The sequence below is a fragment of the Cydia amplana genome, chromosome 4 (genome assembly GCF_948474715.1).
Source record: "Cydia amplana chromosome 4, ilCydAmpl1.1, whole genome shotgun sequence".
Taxonomy (NCBI): Eukaryota; Metazoa; Arthropoda; class Insecta; order Lepidoptera; family Tortricidae; genus Cydia; species Cydia amplana.
The window spans coordinates 22,283,117-22,299,256 of NC_086072.1; the positions used below are offsets into that span (position 1 = coordinate 22,283,117).

Genomic DNA, 16,140 nt, shown 5'->3' on the forward strand with positions numbered 1-16,140 from the left:
CTACTCCCGTACTTTTATTTGTCACTTAAAAGGTCGTACACACACCTTTAAACCCCTATGTTATAGTTGTCAAGACAAGTATTTAGTCTATTCCCCAAAAAAGTATTTGTGCACACACGCAGTATCTTTTTGGTACTTTTACGATACTTCGTGTAATCACCACTTAAAAAATATTGTATGAAATACATTGTTGCCAACCTAATTTTAATTGTCATCTCTGACAGATGAGTACTAACTAGTAGAAACAATAAAATTGCTTCAGAAGTCAGAAACGCGCATGTGAGACCCATAATATAGCAAGATCCATAGACTACGAACACCGCTTAGCGTTGCTTGTTAGTCTCCATAGGCTACTGTGGACAAAATCGAGAAAAAACTGTCCAAAATTGTAATTTAACTAAGAGCAAGTACCAGGGCCTCATGAGTTACAAGAAGGTGTCGCTGACCAACCGGTCGTGGGGCGCGGGGCGCGGTGGCCGGGTTTGGTACGACCTTTTAAATGACAAATAAAAGTACGGGAGTAGAAAAAGCGGCCAAGTGCGAGTCGGACTCGCCCATGAAGGGTTCCGTATTTAGGCGATTTATGACGTATAAAAAAAAACTACTTACTAGATCTCGTTCAAACCAATTTTCGGTGGAAGTTTACATGGTAATGTACATCATATATTTTTTTTAGTTTTATCTTTCTCTTATTTTAGAAGTTACAGGGGGGGGGACACACATTTTACCACTTTGGAAGTGTCTCTCGCGCAAACTATTCAGTTTAGAAAAAAATGATATTAGAAACCTCAATATCATTTTTGAAGACCTATCCATAGATACCCCACACGTATGGGTTTAATGAAAAAAAAAATTTTGAGTTTCAGTTCAAAGTATGGGGAACCCCAAAAATTTATTGTTTTTTTTCTATTTTTGTGTGAAAATCTTAATGCGGTTCACAGAATACATCTACTTACCAAGTTTCAACAGTATAGTTCTTATAGTTTCGGAGAAAAGTGGCTGTGACATACGGACGGACAGACAGACGGACAGACGGACAGACGGACAGACAGACAGACAGACATGACGAATCTATAAGGGTTCCGTTTTTTGCCATTTGGCTACGGAACCCTAAAAATACTATAATAATACTGTCGTTTTTAAATAGTAAATTATCTACATGTAATAAAGGCAGCGCCGTCATTCAATTTTGTCTGTTGTCTGAAGCGCTGTGTACCTATTAAATATCGTAAATAAAAAAAAAATACAAGGAATATTGGTGAAATTTACCGCTTTCTGCAAATTTCGGAAATTTATATATTTTTTTATATAACTTGTAGTCTCGGTTAGCACAAAAATGGCAGAAAATTAAACATCAAGATTCAAGATTCAAAATGACATTTGTTGTATGAGAGGCGGAAGCCCCACCTAAATATTTATTTTATTCTGTTTTTAGTATTTGTTGTTATAGCGGCAACAGAAATACATCATCTGTAAAAATTTCAACTGTCTAGCTATCACGGTTCATGAGATACAGCCTGGTGACAGATAGACAGACAGACGGACAGTGGAGTCTTAATACCCTTTGGGTACGGAACCCTAATAACAGGAAAAACATAAAGTATCTATAGCGGGTGGCCAATAATAAACTAGGCATGTTAAAGCAATGGCGTGCTGCAGATAATCGTATTTATTTTAAAAATATGACAACTTACAACACATCACATTTATACCTGATTGGTTATTTCGAGAACAGTTCTGATGAATTTTGAACTTCACTTTAGGATAAGACTGCTTACGTGCTTACCTATGCGTTTGTTGCAGGCAGAGATGCGCGATGTTCAGTAACGCGAGCTCGGGCGCGTGGGAGGATGGCCACACCCACACGCACGCGTCGCACGCGCAGCTCGCACCGCTCCTAGCGTTGTACGTGCTCGTCAGTCTGCTAGGAGTCATCGGTGCGTTCACAGTTGTAATAGTATGAGGGTGCGGAGGGTGGGAGGGGCGAGGGGCAGCTCGCCCCGCTTCTGGAGTTCTACGTGCTCGTCAGCTTGCTAGGAGTCATCGGTACGTTCACAGTTGTAATAGCAGGGCTAGTATGAGGGTGCGGAGGGAGGGAGGGGCAAGAGGCAGTTCAGACAGAAAGTTGCTGCACGAGACGTGGCCCTCAAATCCTGTAAGCCGACATACTTATCGCGTTCGGGCCTCGCCACTATTTATCATATAAGTAGGGAAAGTCACTTTATTGAATCATGCAGTTTCCGCGAATTTATCGAGTCGAATAAAAATAGAGCGTTTAAATCCGTGTTGTTGTCTAGCAACCGGCTCGCAGCCACATTAAAGCCGATCGAACACTTTAACAGTCGATAGTTGTCTCGTGGATAAATTGAAGCCACGATGAAATCAGGTTTAGTCCTACCTCCTATCTACTTGGGTTTTATTCCAGTTGCTATAAAATCAAACATTGGCCGACTGACTGGCTGTTCCCTGAGTCCCTGATGCATGAGAATGATTATAAAAAAAGATACTAATAGGTACAAGTTTGAACTAGTTTTTCAGTCTTGATTGCATGACAGCTGACAGAAAATAACTCTTTTGTCTTAATTGGCTTCTGTCCAGCTCCAGCGCACCTCTCTGCTCTCATTAGGTACATACATTACATCAGGGTGGCCCAAAAATACGTTGACAAAGGATTTGTAGGACTTTTTATTAAGTACTTTTTACGCAATAAAAATTAAAACAACCATTTCAATTAAACACTACATTGCGCTCCAAAACACGCATAGCTGACGTGGGGGAGAAGACCGCCAGGCTGAAGTGGGACTGGGCGGGTCACGTATGCCGCATGCATCCAGATAGGTGGGCTAGTATAGCCACCAAGTGGATACCGCAAAAAAAGCGCGGACGTGGCAGGCCCAGACAGAAATGGCGGGACGACTTGGACGCCTTCATCAGTAACTGGCCGGAAATAGCACAACAACGGGAGCTGTGGAGATCAAGGGGAGAGGCCTTTGCCCAGCAGTGGGACTCCTTTAGCTTTAATACACAAACACACACGTGAAAATTGACAGCAATATGTAGCAGTGAAAATTCTTTGTCAACGTATTTTTGGGCCACCAGCACCTTTTAGAAATGCGCATAAAGTGGACAATAAATATGATACTGTAATTATTATTAATGTGCAGGTAATATAAGTCTAATGGCGGCGCTGGCGTCCGGCGGCGCGGCGCGCCTGCGCACGCCGCAGCTGCTCAGCGCATGCGCGGCAGACCTGCTCGTATGCGCAGCTTCAGCCCCGCTCGCCGCCACGCGCGCCGCCGAGCTACACTCGGAGACGTGCCACGTAGGATACTACGTCGAGGTGAGTCAATACTGACTGGTAACAGCTGCCGAACTCCTAACATACAGGTTAACTTATATAACCTATAAGATAAGATAAGATATTATTTATTGTAGAGTCTGTGCGGTGTAGTGTGCACGCACACTCTCTCACATGTACCCTATATATATACCCTAGCATAAGTATCATAGATCAGAATAAACCTATACTCCAGAGATAGTGTTTGTCTTTACGTCCCACACCACATGGCGATCCTGCCAGTGCGGCCTTGCGCTGCACTGGCGGCGCGCCGCGCCAGCCAGAGGACGAACAACAAGAAAACGAAGAATACAAATTAAATCAACAATATTTACAAGGACATTACATTTGATTTCAATCATATTGACAGTTATAGATACTGCACAGTGTGGACAGTTTTGAAAGTTAAACTAGTGCATAAATTAAAGTGTTATAACAATTTAAAAAAAAAAACCTATCGGACTATTGGAACAGTTGATAAGTAGTGATCCGAACTTATAGTGATTTAACGGAACTCTGTTACAAAATTAACGGAAAAAAAAAAAAAGTTCGACCTCGCGTTCGACTAAGTAAATAAATAGTAATAAAAACAGTGGAAAAAATAAAGTGCGTATGAATATTTCTCGAGCAGTGAAGTAAACAAAATAATTTAAAGAAAAATAAGGTGTGACTGTAAACGAGACATAAATAAGAATGGCCTTAATAAAAATTAAAAATAAAATTGAGACTTGTAATTTTTGTGATGTTGGTTGCTGCTGGGCGTTGCTCGTGTCGGTGGATAAGGGCGTGGTCTGCAGCTACGGGTGCCCTAAGCCAAGGCACGAGATCCAGCGTATCACAGTGGTAGTAAAAAAGTGAAAAACAGACATAATTGAAGTGACTTCTATTTTTAAAGTTTTTAATCGTACATTTTTAAGGCATTCATTAACTAATTATTTTATAAGTGTATGAACTATTGATAACATTTCATTTATGATAATGCCGCTAGATGACGAAACACAATATGGATAAAAGGGCGGTCATTATATAACGAGAATAATAATTAATTTTCAGTCTTAAGTGTATTTTGGTGCTAATTTTTTTTTCCTATAATTATTATTTTTCCTTGCCTCAATTTGCTTTCCGGTGATCATTCATATTTTTTTCAAATTTGCTTAAGTATTATGACACAATTACTTCATCCTTCTCCAATACCTATAGCCCACATGACGGCGGCGCGTGTACTCCATATATGGAATGGCACGTGAAGTCTGTCATTTCATCTCAAATTTCATAGTCTTCCTGCAGTGTTTTAGATCTTTTGAATTCAATGTAATTTATATATCATACCTCACAAAACTTAACACATTAATGCAAAAATATACCTCCATACCTCCTTTTAACCATATATCATATTATTATTATACTAGATTAGTGATGTTTTATTAATTAAGGATTATTTTGATTTTAAGACAATTTCTTTTTTGTAATTTAATGTGTTTAGAGTTGACATATAATATGGACTTGACGGATTTAAGATCAAAGTGAAATTAAATAATGACAATATTGATAAATGACGATAAATGAATCGGGTGGTAAAAAAAAGTATTAAATAAAACAGGATTGTGATCGTTTATGAAAAGTTTTATTAGTTGGTATAGGTATGCTTAGGATTGTTTTAAAGCTGGATTTGATATGTGTAGATGGAATTGGTTTTTATTTAAGTAGTGCTTGGGAAGGCTGATATATATAAGTTTTTCAAAGAACGATTAGCCTGATCAACTAAGAGTTGTTGAAATTCTTACATGTTGAAGCTTTCATGGTGTTGCGTTATATGGTTGGTTTTTGAATGTTTTGTGTATGAGAGGGAAATATGAAGTAAAATATATAAGTATATAAATTGAACACGCCTATCGCATCTTCGGTGGCCCGAGAGGCGGCCTTGAGCGATACGGTATAGCGAGGGTACGCCAGGATACAAGGCAGGCACGGAATCCTTGGCGTCTGACCATGATTCGATCGAGCATCAATCGTGGAGACTCCTTGGACACATGGAAGGTTTTATGTATGGACGTGTTAAAAGAACTGCCTGAGTGTATAAATAACGAAATAATAGGTGTGCGTAGGTAAAGAGTCGTGGAATGTAGGTATTGGGCCCCATACATTCCACGACTCTTCTCTTTCCGCACATACTATATAACTGTGTACAAAGATGTTGACATAATACAATTAGGAACCAACAGTCTATCCATAACGGACGTACAATATATTAATGACTAACCTATAACGACTAAATAACAAAACTAATATATGCATACACTATTATCATAATCGTCAAATTCTTTCATGCTGTAGAAGACTCTACTAGTAAGCCATTTTTTTAAATAGTTTTAAATTGTTTACCTTCGACTTCGACAGACTTTATTTCAACAGGCAACTTGTTAAAAACTTCTATTGCTGCAATGTAGGCACTTTTATCCATAAGTTTATTATTGACGTTTGGAATACGATAGTTATATTTATTATGCATGCGCAAGTTATCATTGATTGTCGACAGTTTTATGAAATACTCTCCATTACGCTTTACAAAGAGGCAAAGCTCCAGTATGTAGATTCCAGTAAAATCCGCTTTTCCCTGAAAACATTTCTAACTGAGTGACGCTTGTGCAAGTGAAACATGTTTCGTAAGCATCTTTTTGTAACCTGAATGTAGTTAGAACATCAACAGAATCACCCCAATAAATGATACCATATGTGAGTTGTGAATATACATTTCCATAGTATGCGCTCTTAACGACATTCTCTGAACATGTTTCAGAGAGTATACACTCGGGTGCAAAGAAATCGGACCACCCCAGCATTTTTATCATTTTTTCAATTTCTGTAAAAACTGTATGTGCTACTGTGACATATTATATACCTAATGAAAGGTTGGCTTTTCCTCTATAAATTGATGTGCTTTTCACAGGTTTACTTCCAATATTTTCAGGCTTTCAGGGCTAAGAACTTTGTCACCCTAAAAATGCATACTGGAGTGAAACTTATGCATAATGGGAAAACTGCGATTCTAAAGATATCAAGTAAAAATTAAAACAATTTTCAGCATTTTAATACCGTATATTGCCTCCTCTAGCCCTACGACATGCAGTCATTCAGTTTTTCATTGATCTTATGAATTTTTTTACAGTGTCTTGAGGGATGCCCGCCCATTCTTCTTCGATCGCAGTCTTTAGCTCCAGTAAGGATTCAGGGGCGGGATTTCTGGCCCGGATTCTTCTTTTCAGCTCGTCCCAAATGTGCTCGATCGGGTTTAGGTCAGGACTGCGGGCTGGCCACTCCATGACTCTGATGCCGACCTCCTCCAAGTACTCCTTAGTGATCCGGGCTGTATGCGGCCGAGCGTTATCTTGCATGAGGATGAACTCATCGCCGATATAACCCGCAAATGGGACCACATGATCAGCCAGGATTTCCTCCACGTACCGACGTGCAGTCAAACCGCCTGAATTCGGTCTGGTACCTGGCCCTGTGATGAACACAATGTCCGTCTTCGCTTCCAAAGAAATACCAGCCCAGACCATGATTGACCCCCCACCATAAGCAACACGTTCCTCGATGCAGCATTGAGAGAACCGCTCCCCAGGTCTTCGGTAGACTCGTACCCGTCCGTCATTGCCAGACAAAGTTATCCTGCACTCGTCGGAAAAAAGTACGGAACTCCATTGCTGAAGGGTCCATTCTTCATGTTCGCGAGCGAAGACGCGTCGTTGTCCACGATGTATTGGGGTGAGTTTTGGGCCATTTGCAGCTCTGTGAGCTGTCAATTCCTTCTCCTTCAGTCGTCTTCTAACTGTCCATCGGCTGATAGACACATTCCTGGTCTCTAGGAGCTTCTGCTGAAGCTGAACGGCATTCAGTCGACGATTTCGTAGCGAGGTAAGAACGATGAAACGGTCATCTCTCTCAGAAGTGATGCGAGTTCTGCCAGTTCCGGGTCTTCTGGATAACGTCTGATCTACGCGGAATCTCTGGAAGACACGTTGAACCGATGACTTCGATAGGTTGAGTTGTCGAGCCACTGCACGTTGACTAAGCCCTCCCTGCAATAGGGCAACTGCTTGGCCGGCTTCAGTCGAGGTAGTATCCGTTTTTCTCCAGTTTTTCCAGGTTCAGGCGATGAGAGTAGTGTTCAGGAAGACGTACCAATCACGAATGATGCATAAACAATGATAATGACTGTTTTTATACCTAATGATAAGTGGTCAATTAGTGCATGCGCTAATGAGGCAGTTGGAGGGGGGTGATTTCCAGGCCCATATTTTGCACAATATCCATCCCCACTCCTGAATATTGATGTCATTTGATAGGGCAGAAAATTATCTACCACGTGGTATTTAAATTATCATGATCGAGGTTACAGTTTTTACACAAATTGAAAAAATGTTGAAAATGCTGGGGTGGTCCGATTTCTTTGCACCCGAGTGTAGATAGGTATATACATATTTAAGCTATGTTTTCTGAAACAGGGCTTCTAATATACCTACATATAAATTATGTAACGTTTTGAAGTTATATCTTGAATACTTTACCTTAACCCTCTACTATTGAAACTACTTTAATAAAAGGAACCAGAATTATTAAAAAAAAATTAAGAATCATAAATTAATTTGGCCATGTGATCATCTAGTGTATTAAATACGTTGTGAACCTTAGTACCCATCGTCTTTTATGTGCAGACTGATTAGATTTGGATTTTGAAATACTAACCCTAAATAAATAAATACCCTATGTAATTATAAATATAGCTACTGTAAAACATCTCCTTATAAAAGGCAATACTATCATAAGATTAATAAATAATAAATTATATTTTTTAGAATTTATCTCCTACCGGGCCCTACCGTGACCAGATACCGTGAACAGTAGTAAGCCCTTGCTGTTTGTAATCTAAATTGTATATTTTCCTTCCATATATCCCTTCGCTAACCTAGCTAGCTAAGGAAAATAACTTTATGTAAACATTGCATATTTTAATAATTACGTACAAACATACTTTAGCTACTGTCACGCCCGGATGAAGACAGGTCCCTAGACTAAATAATACCCATTTTATTTTGTTTTATTTTTAATAGGTATTCCTAAACACTATGTAAAATATACTTAATAGCGTTTCGTTATCTAATTTCAGACGAGAAGAAACGCCAAGAAACTCATCTGAATATATTTTTAATGTATGAATTACTGAAACAATCGTCTACTAAATATGACTTAATTACCCTTATTTACCCCAGTAATAGAAAAGCTCTATTGTCACTAGTGAACTGCTCCGCTTGTCACTAGCTCCCTATAACAAAATTATTTAGTATGTCCTCAAATAACTTTGTTCCCCTATCTTTCCCAATATAAAAATATGTTACCTTTAAATCATATTTAATGTACGAGTCCCAGCAACCCATCCATATGCTACTGAAACTAGATTTTAATATATTTTGTACTTTAAAACAATTAACACTACTGATTTTAATACCATATGCAATTAAATTACATGTGAAAAGAAAATAAATAAGCCTAACACCCAAATAATGACTCTACCCTAACTCTACCCCAATTTCACCTATTCTAATGTGTAAATCTAGAGGTGAACCTCTATCTTTACAGGGAGGAGTGTGTGTGAGAGGAACCCTAATTTTAAGCTGTAAGCGTTCGGCCGACAAAACCGAGGTATTGCAAACCCTAGTGTCTGTGTAATTGCCTCCCTCCGCTGTATAGGCCGTAGCCAAGGGTACAGACGAATAAGGCGCCCTATCCAAATATATGATGTGAATATATAAATATATATAACAAGACCACGCTTCTTCAATTACTAACAGATTTCAGTGAGTAAGGATTACTCCTAATGATCCACACGCGAGATCCTCACATCCCTCTGTCAGACCTTGAAGACAACGTAAGAAGTATGTTCGTCACCTGTGTTGGTAAAAAGGTTGACGCCAGGCCCTTCTCCCGACCTGGTACTAACACTACTGGATTCCCGGAAAAGCCCGTTCAACATCCGCTAGGTTAGGCGTTTCCGGTTGATTGACCATGCAATCAGACACTAATCTGGCTCTAAAACACAAAAATCACCAAAACACACGTAAGTATTTACACTAAACTAACAATTGAACAGTCTGACAAAAAGCAGCATAGTAACTACGTAATGTCAAACATTCAACCGTCAAAATAACACCTTTGTTTTAACGTCTACGGGTGAGCCAGAGATCGTGACAATTCGACGGATAAAAATAGAATAATCCGTCCCAGCTTCAACTTGGGGTTTATATAACCTAACAGGCCATTAAGCAGACGTGTTTGACGCGTTAGACGCACTTGAAGTGGTTTGTGGTGGTAAATTATTACCTTTGAACTCGAGCACCATTCTTGAGTATTTTTAGCAAAGATGCAATGCAACTCGGAATAGATACGCAAAGTCTAAGGAAATACGTGCTTCGGTAATCTAGAAAAAGTTATTCTCGAATAGACGGCTTCACACCTCCCTAATTTATACTCGGCTGGTAAGTGTTGAAGATACCGTTTGATATTTAACAATCCCAACACATATCAATGAAAGGACATAGATCAAAATCATATGGTGATCCAGAATAATAATAATAAAGACAAATATAAATAATTTAACTATATATAAACATTCTTTTGATATTTCTATACATTTTCGTTTTTAGTTTCAATGCTACATCAACAAATGACAACCAATTTACGGTGACTACAAACTCACCATGTCAACAACCCTCTATTCCAATCTATTCTCTTTGGTTTAGCCAATCACTTTTTTCTAATTTATGGCCCTTTACGAAACATGATTTAGTTAAAGTTTTTGTTTGTTGTTTGGATTTCTCGTGTGAATATTTTGCTTTTAGTTAAAAATAATTTACTGAATGCATACATTATATTTACTTGTATGTATTTATTTTAATTAAAATTTGTACATAATAATTGAAGTTTTAGGTTTATGAAAATATTAAAGACCGATCAGCTGTGTCAATCATTTTATATGTTAACTAGTTCAGCTAGTGCGTCTAGTTACAATACCTTGATTATAAAAATCAAATCATCATTAGGTATCAATAAATTGACCACTAAACATATTGTAATTGCATTATGAAATAATAATAAATTGCGAACGTATTGACTAATAAGTAATAACAACACGCGCCCGACAAATCACATTAGCCAGTCGATTCCCTCGGCTGCAACAAAATAAACACAGAACGAGCGCCACTCCGACTTCACAATTCTTTATTTTACTTAAGCAGAAGACGGGCGGCATCTTAAAAGCACCCATATTTAAGAGCAGGCGAAAGGCACATAGAGAAGGTTCTATAAGGTAGGTAGGTTGTGTCATAACACTATAGAATATCCTGACAAAAGTCAGAACCTCATAATAAAATCGGTAACGGACCATTACGACGAAGTATAAAAGCGCCTATTAAAGCCTTATTCCAAAACCTTTCATGAACACTCGCCAACATTTAATACTGCAGCTGCAGCATACTCTTCTCTCTCCTCTGCCCCAATCCAAAGATTTAGCCAGCTTCTTGTCTAGTGCTTAGTTGTGATTTCTAAAAAAGCCTGACACTCATCAAGTCCCCCGCAATCCTGACAAAGGATTTTTCCAAAAATCCTGACAGCCCTATTAACTGTAACATCAGATATAAGTACAACAAAAATGTCAATTTCCAAATTGGAATGCCGCTCCTGCGTGGGTGTGTTAGGAAGGCTTGCTTGCGTGGGTGCAGTTCAGTAGTTCCCCAAGTGTAAACAAGTCTGAATTAAGAGCTAACCTTTGCCAGGATACACTCCTTCAAAGGTGATTGCATTGGATTAGAGAGCCTAATTCGGTTACATTTATACTGATCTATTGCGAATTCGATACAAGCTTACTCTGTTTTAAACAGATATTACGTTTATCCACTTATACTTTACTCTGAAAGGAAATGTATAATTCTCAAAATGACGGAAAAAATGTGGATGGAAAGGAAAAGTTATCGCTGGGACAAAAAAAAAATTTCGGTGTTGGTTCCATACTACTTAAGTAAAAGTTGTTCTAAGACACACTTCGCAGAGTCGTTGTTAAAAATAAATTAATAATCAGTGAGGTCTCGTAGAATATAGATTGGTGGAAATGCTAATGCCCCACTGAAATCCACTAAAAAAATGAATTTGTTTGTTTACAGTGTTTCCCCGTGGCCGCCAGCACTTTGAGCCTGGTGGCGATGGCAGCGGAGCGCTGCGGGGCAGTGCGGCGGGGCCGTGGGGCCTCCGCGCGTTCACGGCCCTATTTGGCAGTGTCTGCCGTGTGGCTCAGCGCACTGCTGCTCAGTAAGTATACTGTCTTAGTACCTGGTGGTGATGACGGAGAAGTGGTGCGGGGCGATGCGCCGAAACCGTGGGGCCTCCACGCAGTGCTGCTTAGTAAGGGGCCTGGATCGACTTCACGGGAGCTCTTCAGGCATGCCTAGCTCTATAAGTACTACAAGTAGGTAATAGTAAGTAAATTACCTACATTTATCTGGTGCGTTATTAATCAATGAAGTCATTAGGTACCTATATCATTTTCTCGATAAATGCCGAAGATATGCAGGGGCACCGGACTACGTAAATAAACTGCAAAAGTTATATCGCTTTTTCTTTTTGACCGACCGGTCTGGCCTAGTAGGAGTAGTAGGTAGTGACCCTGCCTGTGAAGCCGCGGTCCTGGGTTCGAATCCCAGTAAGGGCATTTATTTGTGTGATGAGCACAGATATTTGTTCCTGAGTCATGGTTGTTTTCTTTGTATTTAAGTACTCGTATTTGTACATTATATCGTTGCTGAGTACCCACAACACAAGCTTTCTTGAGTTTACCGTGGGGCTTAGTCAATGTGTGTAATAATGTCCTATAATAGTTATTTATTTATTTCTTTATTTATTTATAAGAATTATGAGTTGTTGAGTAACGTTCATAAAAAAATAATAGATCCAAACTAAACGATGTCTAAGAGGGGTTGAATAGAATTTTTTAACCAAATATTTTTTGACAAATAAAAACAGAAGAAATTGTATTTATTGACCTGAAAGATGAGATTTCACCTTTGCTGTTTATGTCAGTCCTCCATTTCATTCCAGTCAATATATTTTTTCTAAAAATAATAAACGCCTAAGCTAATAAATTTCTGAAATGGATCAATATTAAAAACCCCGTCAAAGGTACACCGTACGAGGTATGAGCCGAGTTAATACAAAACTTTATACATCCAAAGGGATGTAAGCGCCTGCGTGGACAGGTGATTTGAGCCTTTATTCCGGAGTTACCATCGCTGGCCTCGGCCCGGCCGGCGACCTGTTGAGTCGCACAACTTTACACCCATTAACAACTTTTAAATGAGACTCCCTAACTTTTATTTAGTCCCGGAGAACAATTTCGGATATTCTTTAAAAATAGGCACAGTTTAACGCGCGCCGAATCGTATACTAATTTTATTAAACAAAAAGTTTTAATAGCGAGGTATTTTGATAAAATAATGGTAACCACACTCATTTCCAGCAATTAATATAATATGGTGTCAGTAAGGTTTTAAATTAGTTCGTAAATACTAAAAAAAATGTGTTATGTTTAGCTTCACATATAGTATTTTTCATTCACTTTTGTTGATGCTTACTTACTATATCGTGCACATGCACAGTATAACTAGGTACTACCCCTACTTAATACGCAACGTTAATACAGTATGTTATCTATCGCCAGGTATGGCGGCCGTGACGGCGAGCTGCGTGTCATGGCGGCCGCTGGCCGCGGCGCACGCGCTGGTCACCTACTGCTTTCCCGTGCTGGCCGTGGCGCGGTGCCACTGGGCCGTGCGCGTCAAGCTGACGGCTCTGTCCCTCACCGCCCGCGCCGCGCACGGCGAGCTCCCCCTGCCGGTGCCGCTCATGCGCCGCCCCACGCACGTCATCATCGTCGCCGGCGTCGGCCCGCGCGAGCGCCGCGACGCCGTCGACGTCGGCGACGTGCGCTCCAAGAGACTCCAGCCGAGTCTGCTCGGTCCTCAACCGTTGACGTCGACGTTACACGCGCGCCGGCGGCTGGGTAACGTCCTCGTCGCTATTGCGGCGATTTTCGCGGCATGCTGGTGCCCGCATGCGGCTATAGTCGTTTGCGGGGCGTTCGGGCTTCAAGCGCCGCCGCTTCTGCAACAGTACGCGCTGCTTTTCGGGCATGCGCATTCGGCTCTTAATGCGGCAGCTTATTGGGTGTTGAATAGACACGCGTTGACGTCGGCGTGCGCGGCGTGGCGCCTGCCGCAGCTGCGGGTGCGGGAGGAGCGGCCGTCGTCGACCAACGAGGCGGCGCTGGGAGCCTTCCACCCGCGCCTCGCGCGCCCGGCGCCCTCGCCGCGCCCGCCGCCCTCCAGCTACCTGTACTAGGTCGGTGCCGATGCCGGCGCGACTACACTTTGTTAATGGATAGATAAGTGTCTATGAGTGGTTAATGTGTGTTGTTAGCGCTGCTGCGCTTACGCCGAGGCACGATCCTCGATATGACCTACGTATCATATAAAATATGTCACCGACCACAGAAAACACGTCAAATGAATCTGCCGTCACTGTCCGCGTCTCCGTTGTTTTCCGAAGGACTAAAAGAAATTATTCAAAGAATCATTTCGTAAATTTCCTCAAAGGGAAAACCACAATTTTAAAGATTGAAAACTCGATGATAAAACTCCTGAGTCAGGAGTCCTGACATTAATATCTCAGTGCATTTATTTGAAGATGATTAAAGTTACCCCACTTGTTCTCCGAGCCCGCAGAACTTTGGGCTCCGTTATCCGCCGCTTTAAAGATTTCCTGCCGAGCCAAGTGGACTTTACCGACAGTTAAATCGTAGAAACGTCTGTAAATCGACTGTGCAATTTTCTAAAGTAAGTGTTTGTCTTTGAAGTCCTCCTCCTCCTTTCGAACTCGACTGGAAGTTGGATAGCATGAATACAACCTCAGAAGCAAATCTGTTGGAGAATAGTCTGTTTCTGCTCGGCTGACTAGACACTTATTTTTAAAAAGTTTATAAACACATTACGGAATATTTATAAGTTGTTATACCTCAATTTTAAATCAATCAAATTTTAATTCAATCGACTTCAAGAAAAGAGGAGGCAATCAATTCATAATGACATTCTTACACTCTGTTACTCAAATTTTGCGCAGATTTCTAGCTAGATCTAAGTCAAAAGTTCTTTCACAGTTTGCTACTGAATGGTAGGTATAAGGAAATGTTGCCCCGGCGTAAGCGAGCCCTCAGTGGTATGTGCGCGCGCGGCCCTATCCCACAGGAGTAAACAAACGGAACAGAGTCACACTCTTCGTCTCTTTACTCCCGTGCCTATCTTCTAAGTTCTGTCGATCTGTGATTCCTGTCTCTCAGTGCCTCGTTAGTCCCTCGTGGGAAAAAGCCCAGGCGACGGGGTCCGTCCAGACAATAATTGTTCCATTCGAATAGTTTGTTGTTGACAGGTTTACATTTATTTTGGTGTCAAATTGACGCGGGCTCACGCTAATCATATTATTATTATTACTTATATTGTTATAGAAATACTTTGTGAGAACTCAACATTCAGTTCCTAAAGGATAGGTATATTATATAGGTACGACTATGATTTAATAACTTATTGTCCTAAATGCTAAAACTGAGGTGACATCACACTGTTGATAGTAGCTGAACTAAAAAGTGTGTTTAAATATACATTTTGCTTTTAGACATCTTGTAACCTGTTTACTTGTTATTTACCTATTTAAATTTTTACAAATGTCTACTGTTATGGATCTTTAATCAAGCTTATGATTTTCATAATTTTATCACCCAATATTATCAGAGATTTGGTTTATCTCTTTATTATTGCGCAGTAAACGCGATCATCAAGTAGGTATGCTTGTCCAATCGAAGCTTATCTTTACAACAGGTGTACCTACATGAAGTGTTAGAAAGAGACGGGACTATTATTGTCGGTATATCACGACAATGATCCTCGTCGCCTGGGCTAAGATTTCTTCGTTATAAACGTGGTTGTTTGAATTTTATGGAGAATAATATCCGTGAAGCAATAAAGTGTATGAAACACTTACTCTCGTTTTATTTTACAACCTGTTCACACGAAACGACAGACGTCAAACAAAAACGGCCATAAATATGGATTAAACTTTTCACTTTATGTCATTGCAATAAAGTAGAAATTAGAATAAAAATTTATAGCCATTCTTGTAGGGATATTCAGGTCTTTATATCTTTTAATGTATTTTTAAAAGGCAGTATAATGTGTTTGCTCAAAGCATACACTTGCCTAATAATCACGACAATAGTTACAGTGGCAAATAGCAGGGCAGTGGCTAGTTGAGTGTGGACATTAGCTACTGTTTGCCCAAACTAACTTAAAGCTAATTGTAGGTGCTTCAATGAATCAAGCAACAGCTATAGAAACAGTTATTATTAAGTTTTAAGGAAAAAATATAGCAGCAAACAAAAAAATAAGACATGAATATATTGCTTAGCCTGGGTTTAGGCGACTCCCCGGCACTTTGTATTCGGTTTATTAGAGTTCAGACTACCCCCGACCGACTGTCCAATCTCTGCTCTCAATTTTATAAGCGTCGACAGTTTCCTCATTATTTAGATAGTAACCTGTTAATATGTACTTTCCCTGTTAATCTAGATTAAGTAAGTCCCCTACGGCAAGCTGAGCACGGCTTCAGTCTAGGTGGTGGGAGGGGCGCCATTAACAAATTAGAATGGAACG

The 16,140-nt window shown here is 40.2% G+C and overlaps 1 protein-coding gene across 1 annotated transcript; it reads left to right on the plus strand.

Moving 5' to 3' along the window:
• The first annotated feature begins 1,798 nt into the window (after positions 1-1,798).
• Positions 1,799-13,931, plus strand: LOC134647434 (galanin receptor type 3). The gene is made up of 4 exons (XM_063501781.1): positions 1,799-1,937; positions 3,165-3,340; positions 11,551-11,695; positions 13,101-13,931. The coding sequence occupies exons 1-4, from the start codon at positions 1,817-1,819 to the stop codon at positions 13,778-13,780; spliced, it is 1,122 nt and encodes a 373-aa protein (XP_063357851.1). The 5' UTR covers positions 1,799-1,816; the 3' UTR covers positions 13,781-13,931.
• The last annotated feature ends 2,209 nt before the right edge of the window (positions 13,932-16,140 follow it).

Coding starts and splice junctions, on each gene's coding strand:
- LOC134647434 (XM_063501781.1), top strand. CDS start 1,817: ATGTTCAGTAACGCGAGCTCGGGCGCGTGGGAGGATGGCCACACCCAC. Junction 1,938..3,164: donor CAGTCTGCTAGGAGTCATCG/GTGCGTTCACAG, acceptor ATTAATGTGCAG/GTAATATAAGTCTAATGGCG. Junction 3,341..11,550: donor ACGTAGGATACTACGTCGAG/GTGAGTCAATAC, acceptor GTTTGTTTACAG/TGTTTCCCCGTGGCCGCCAG.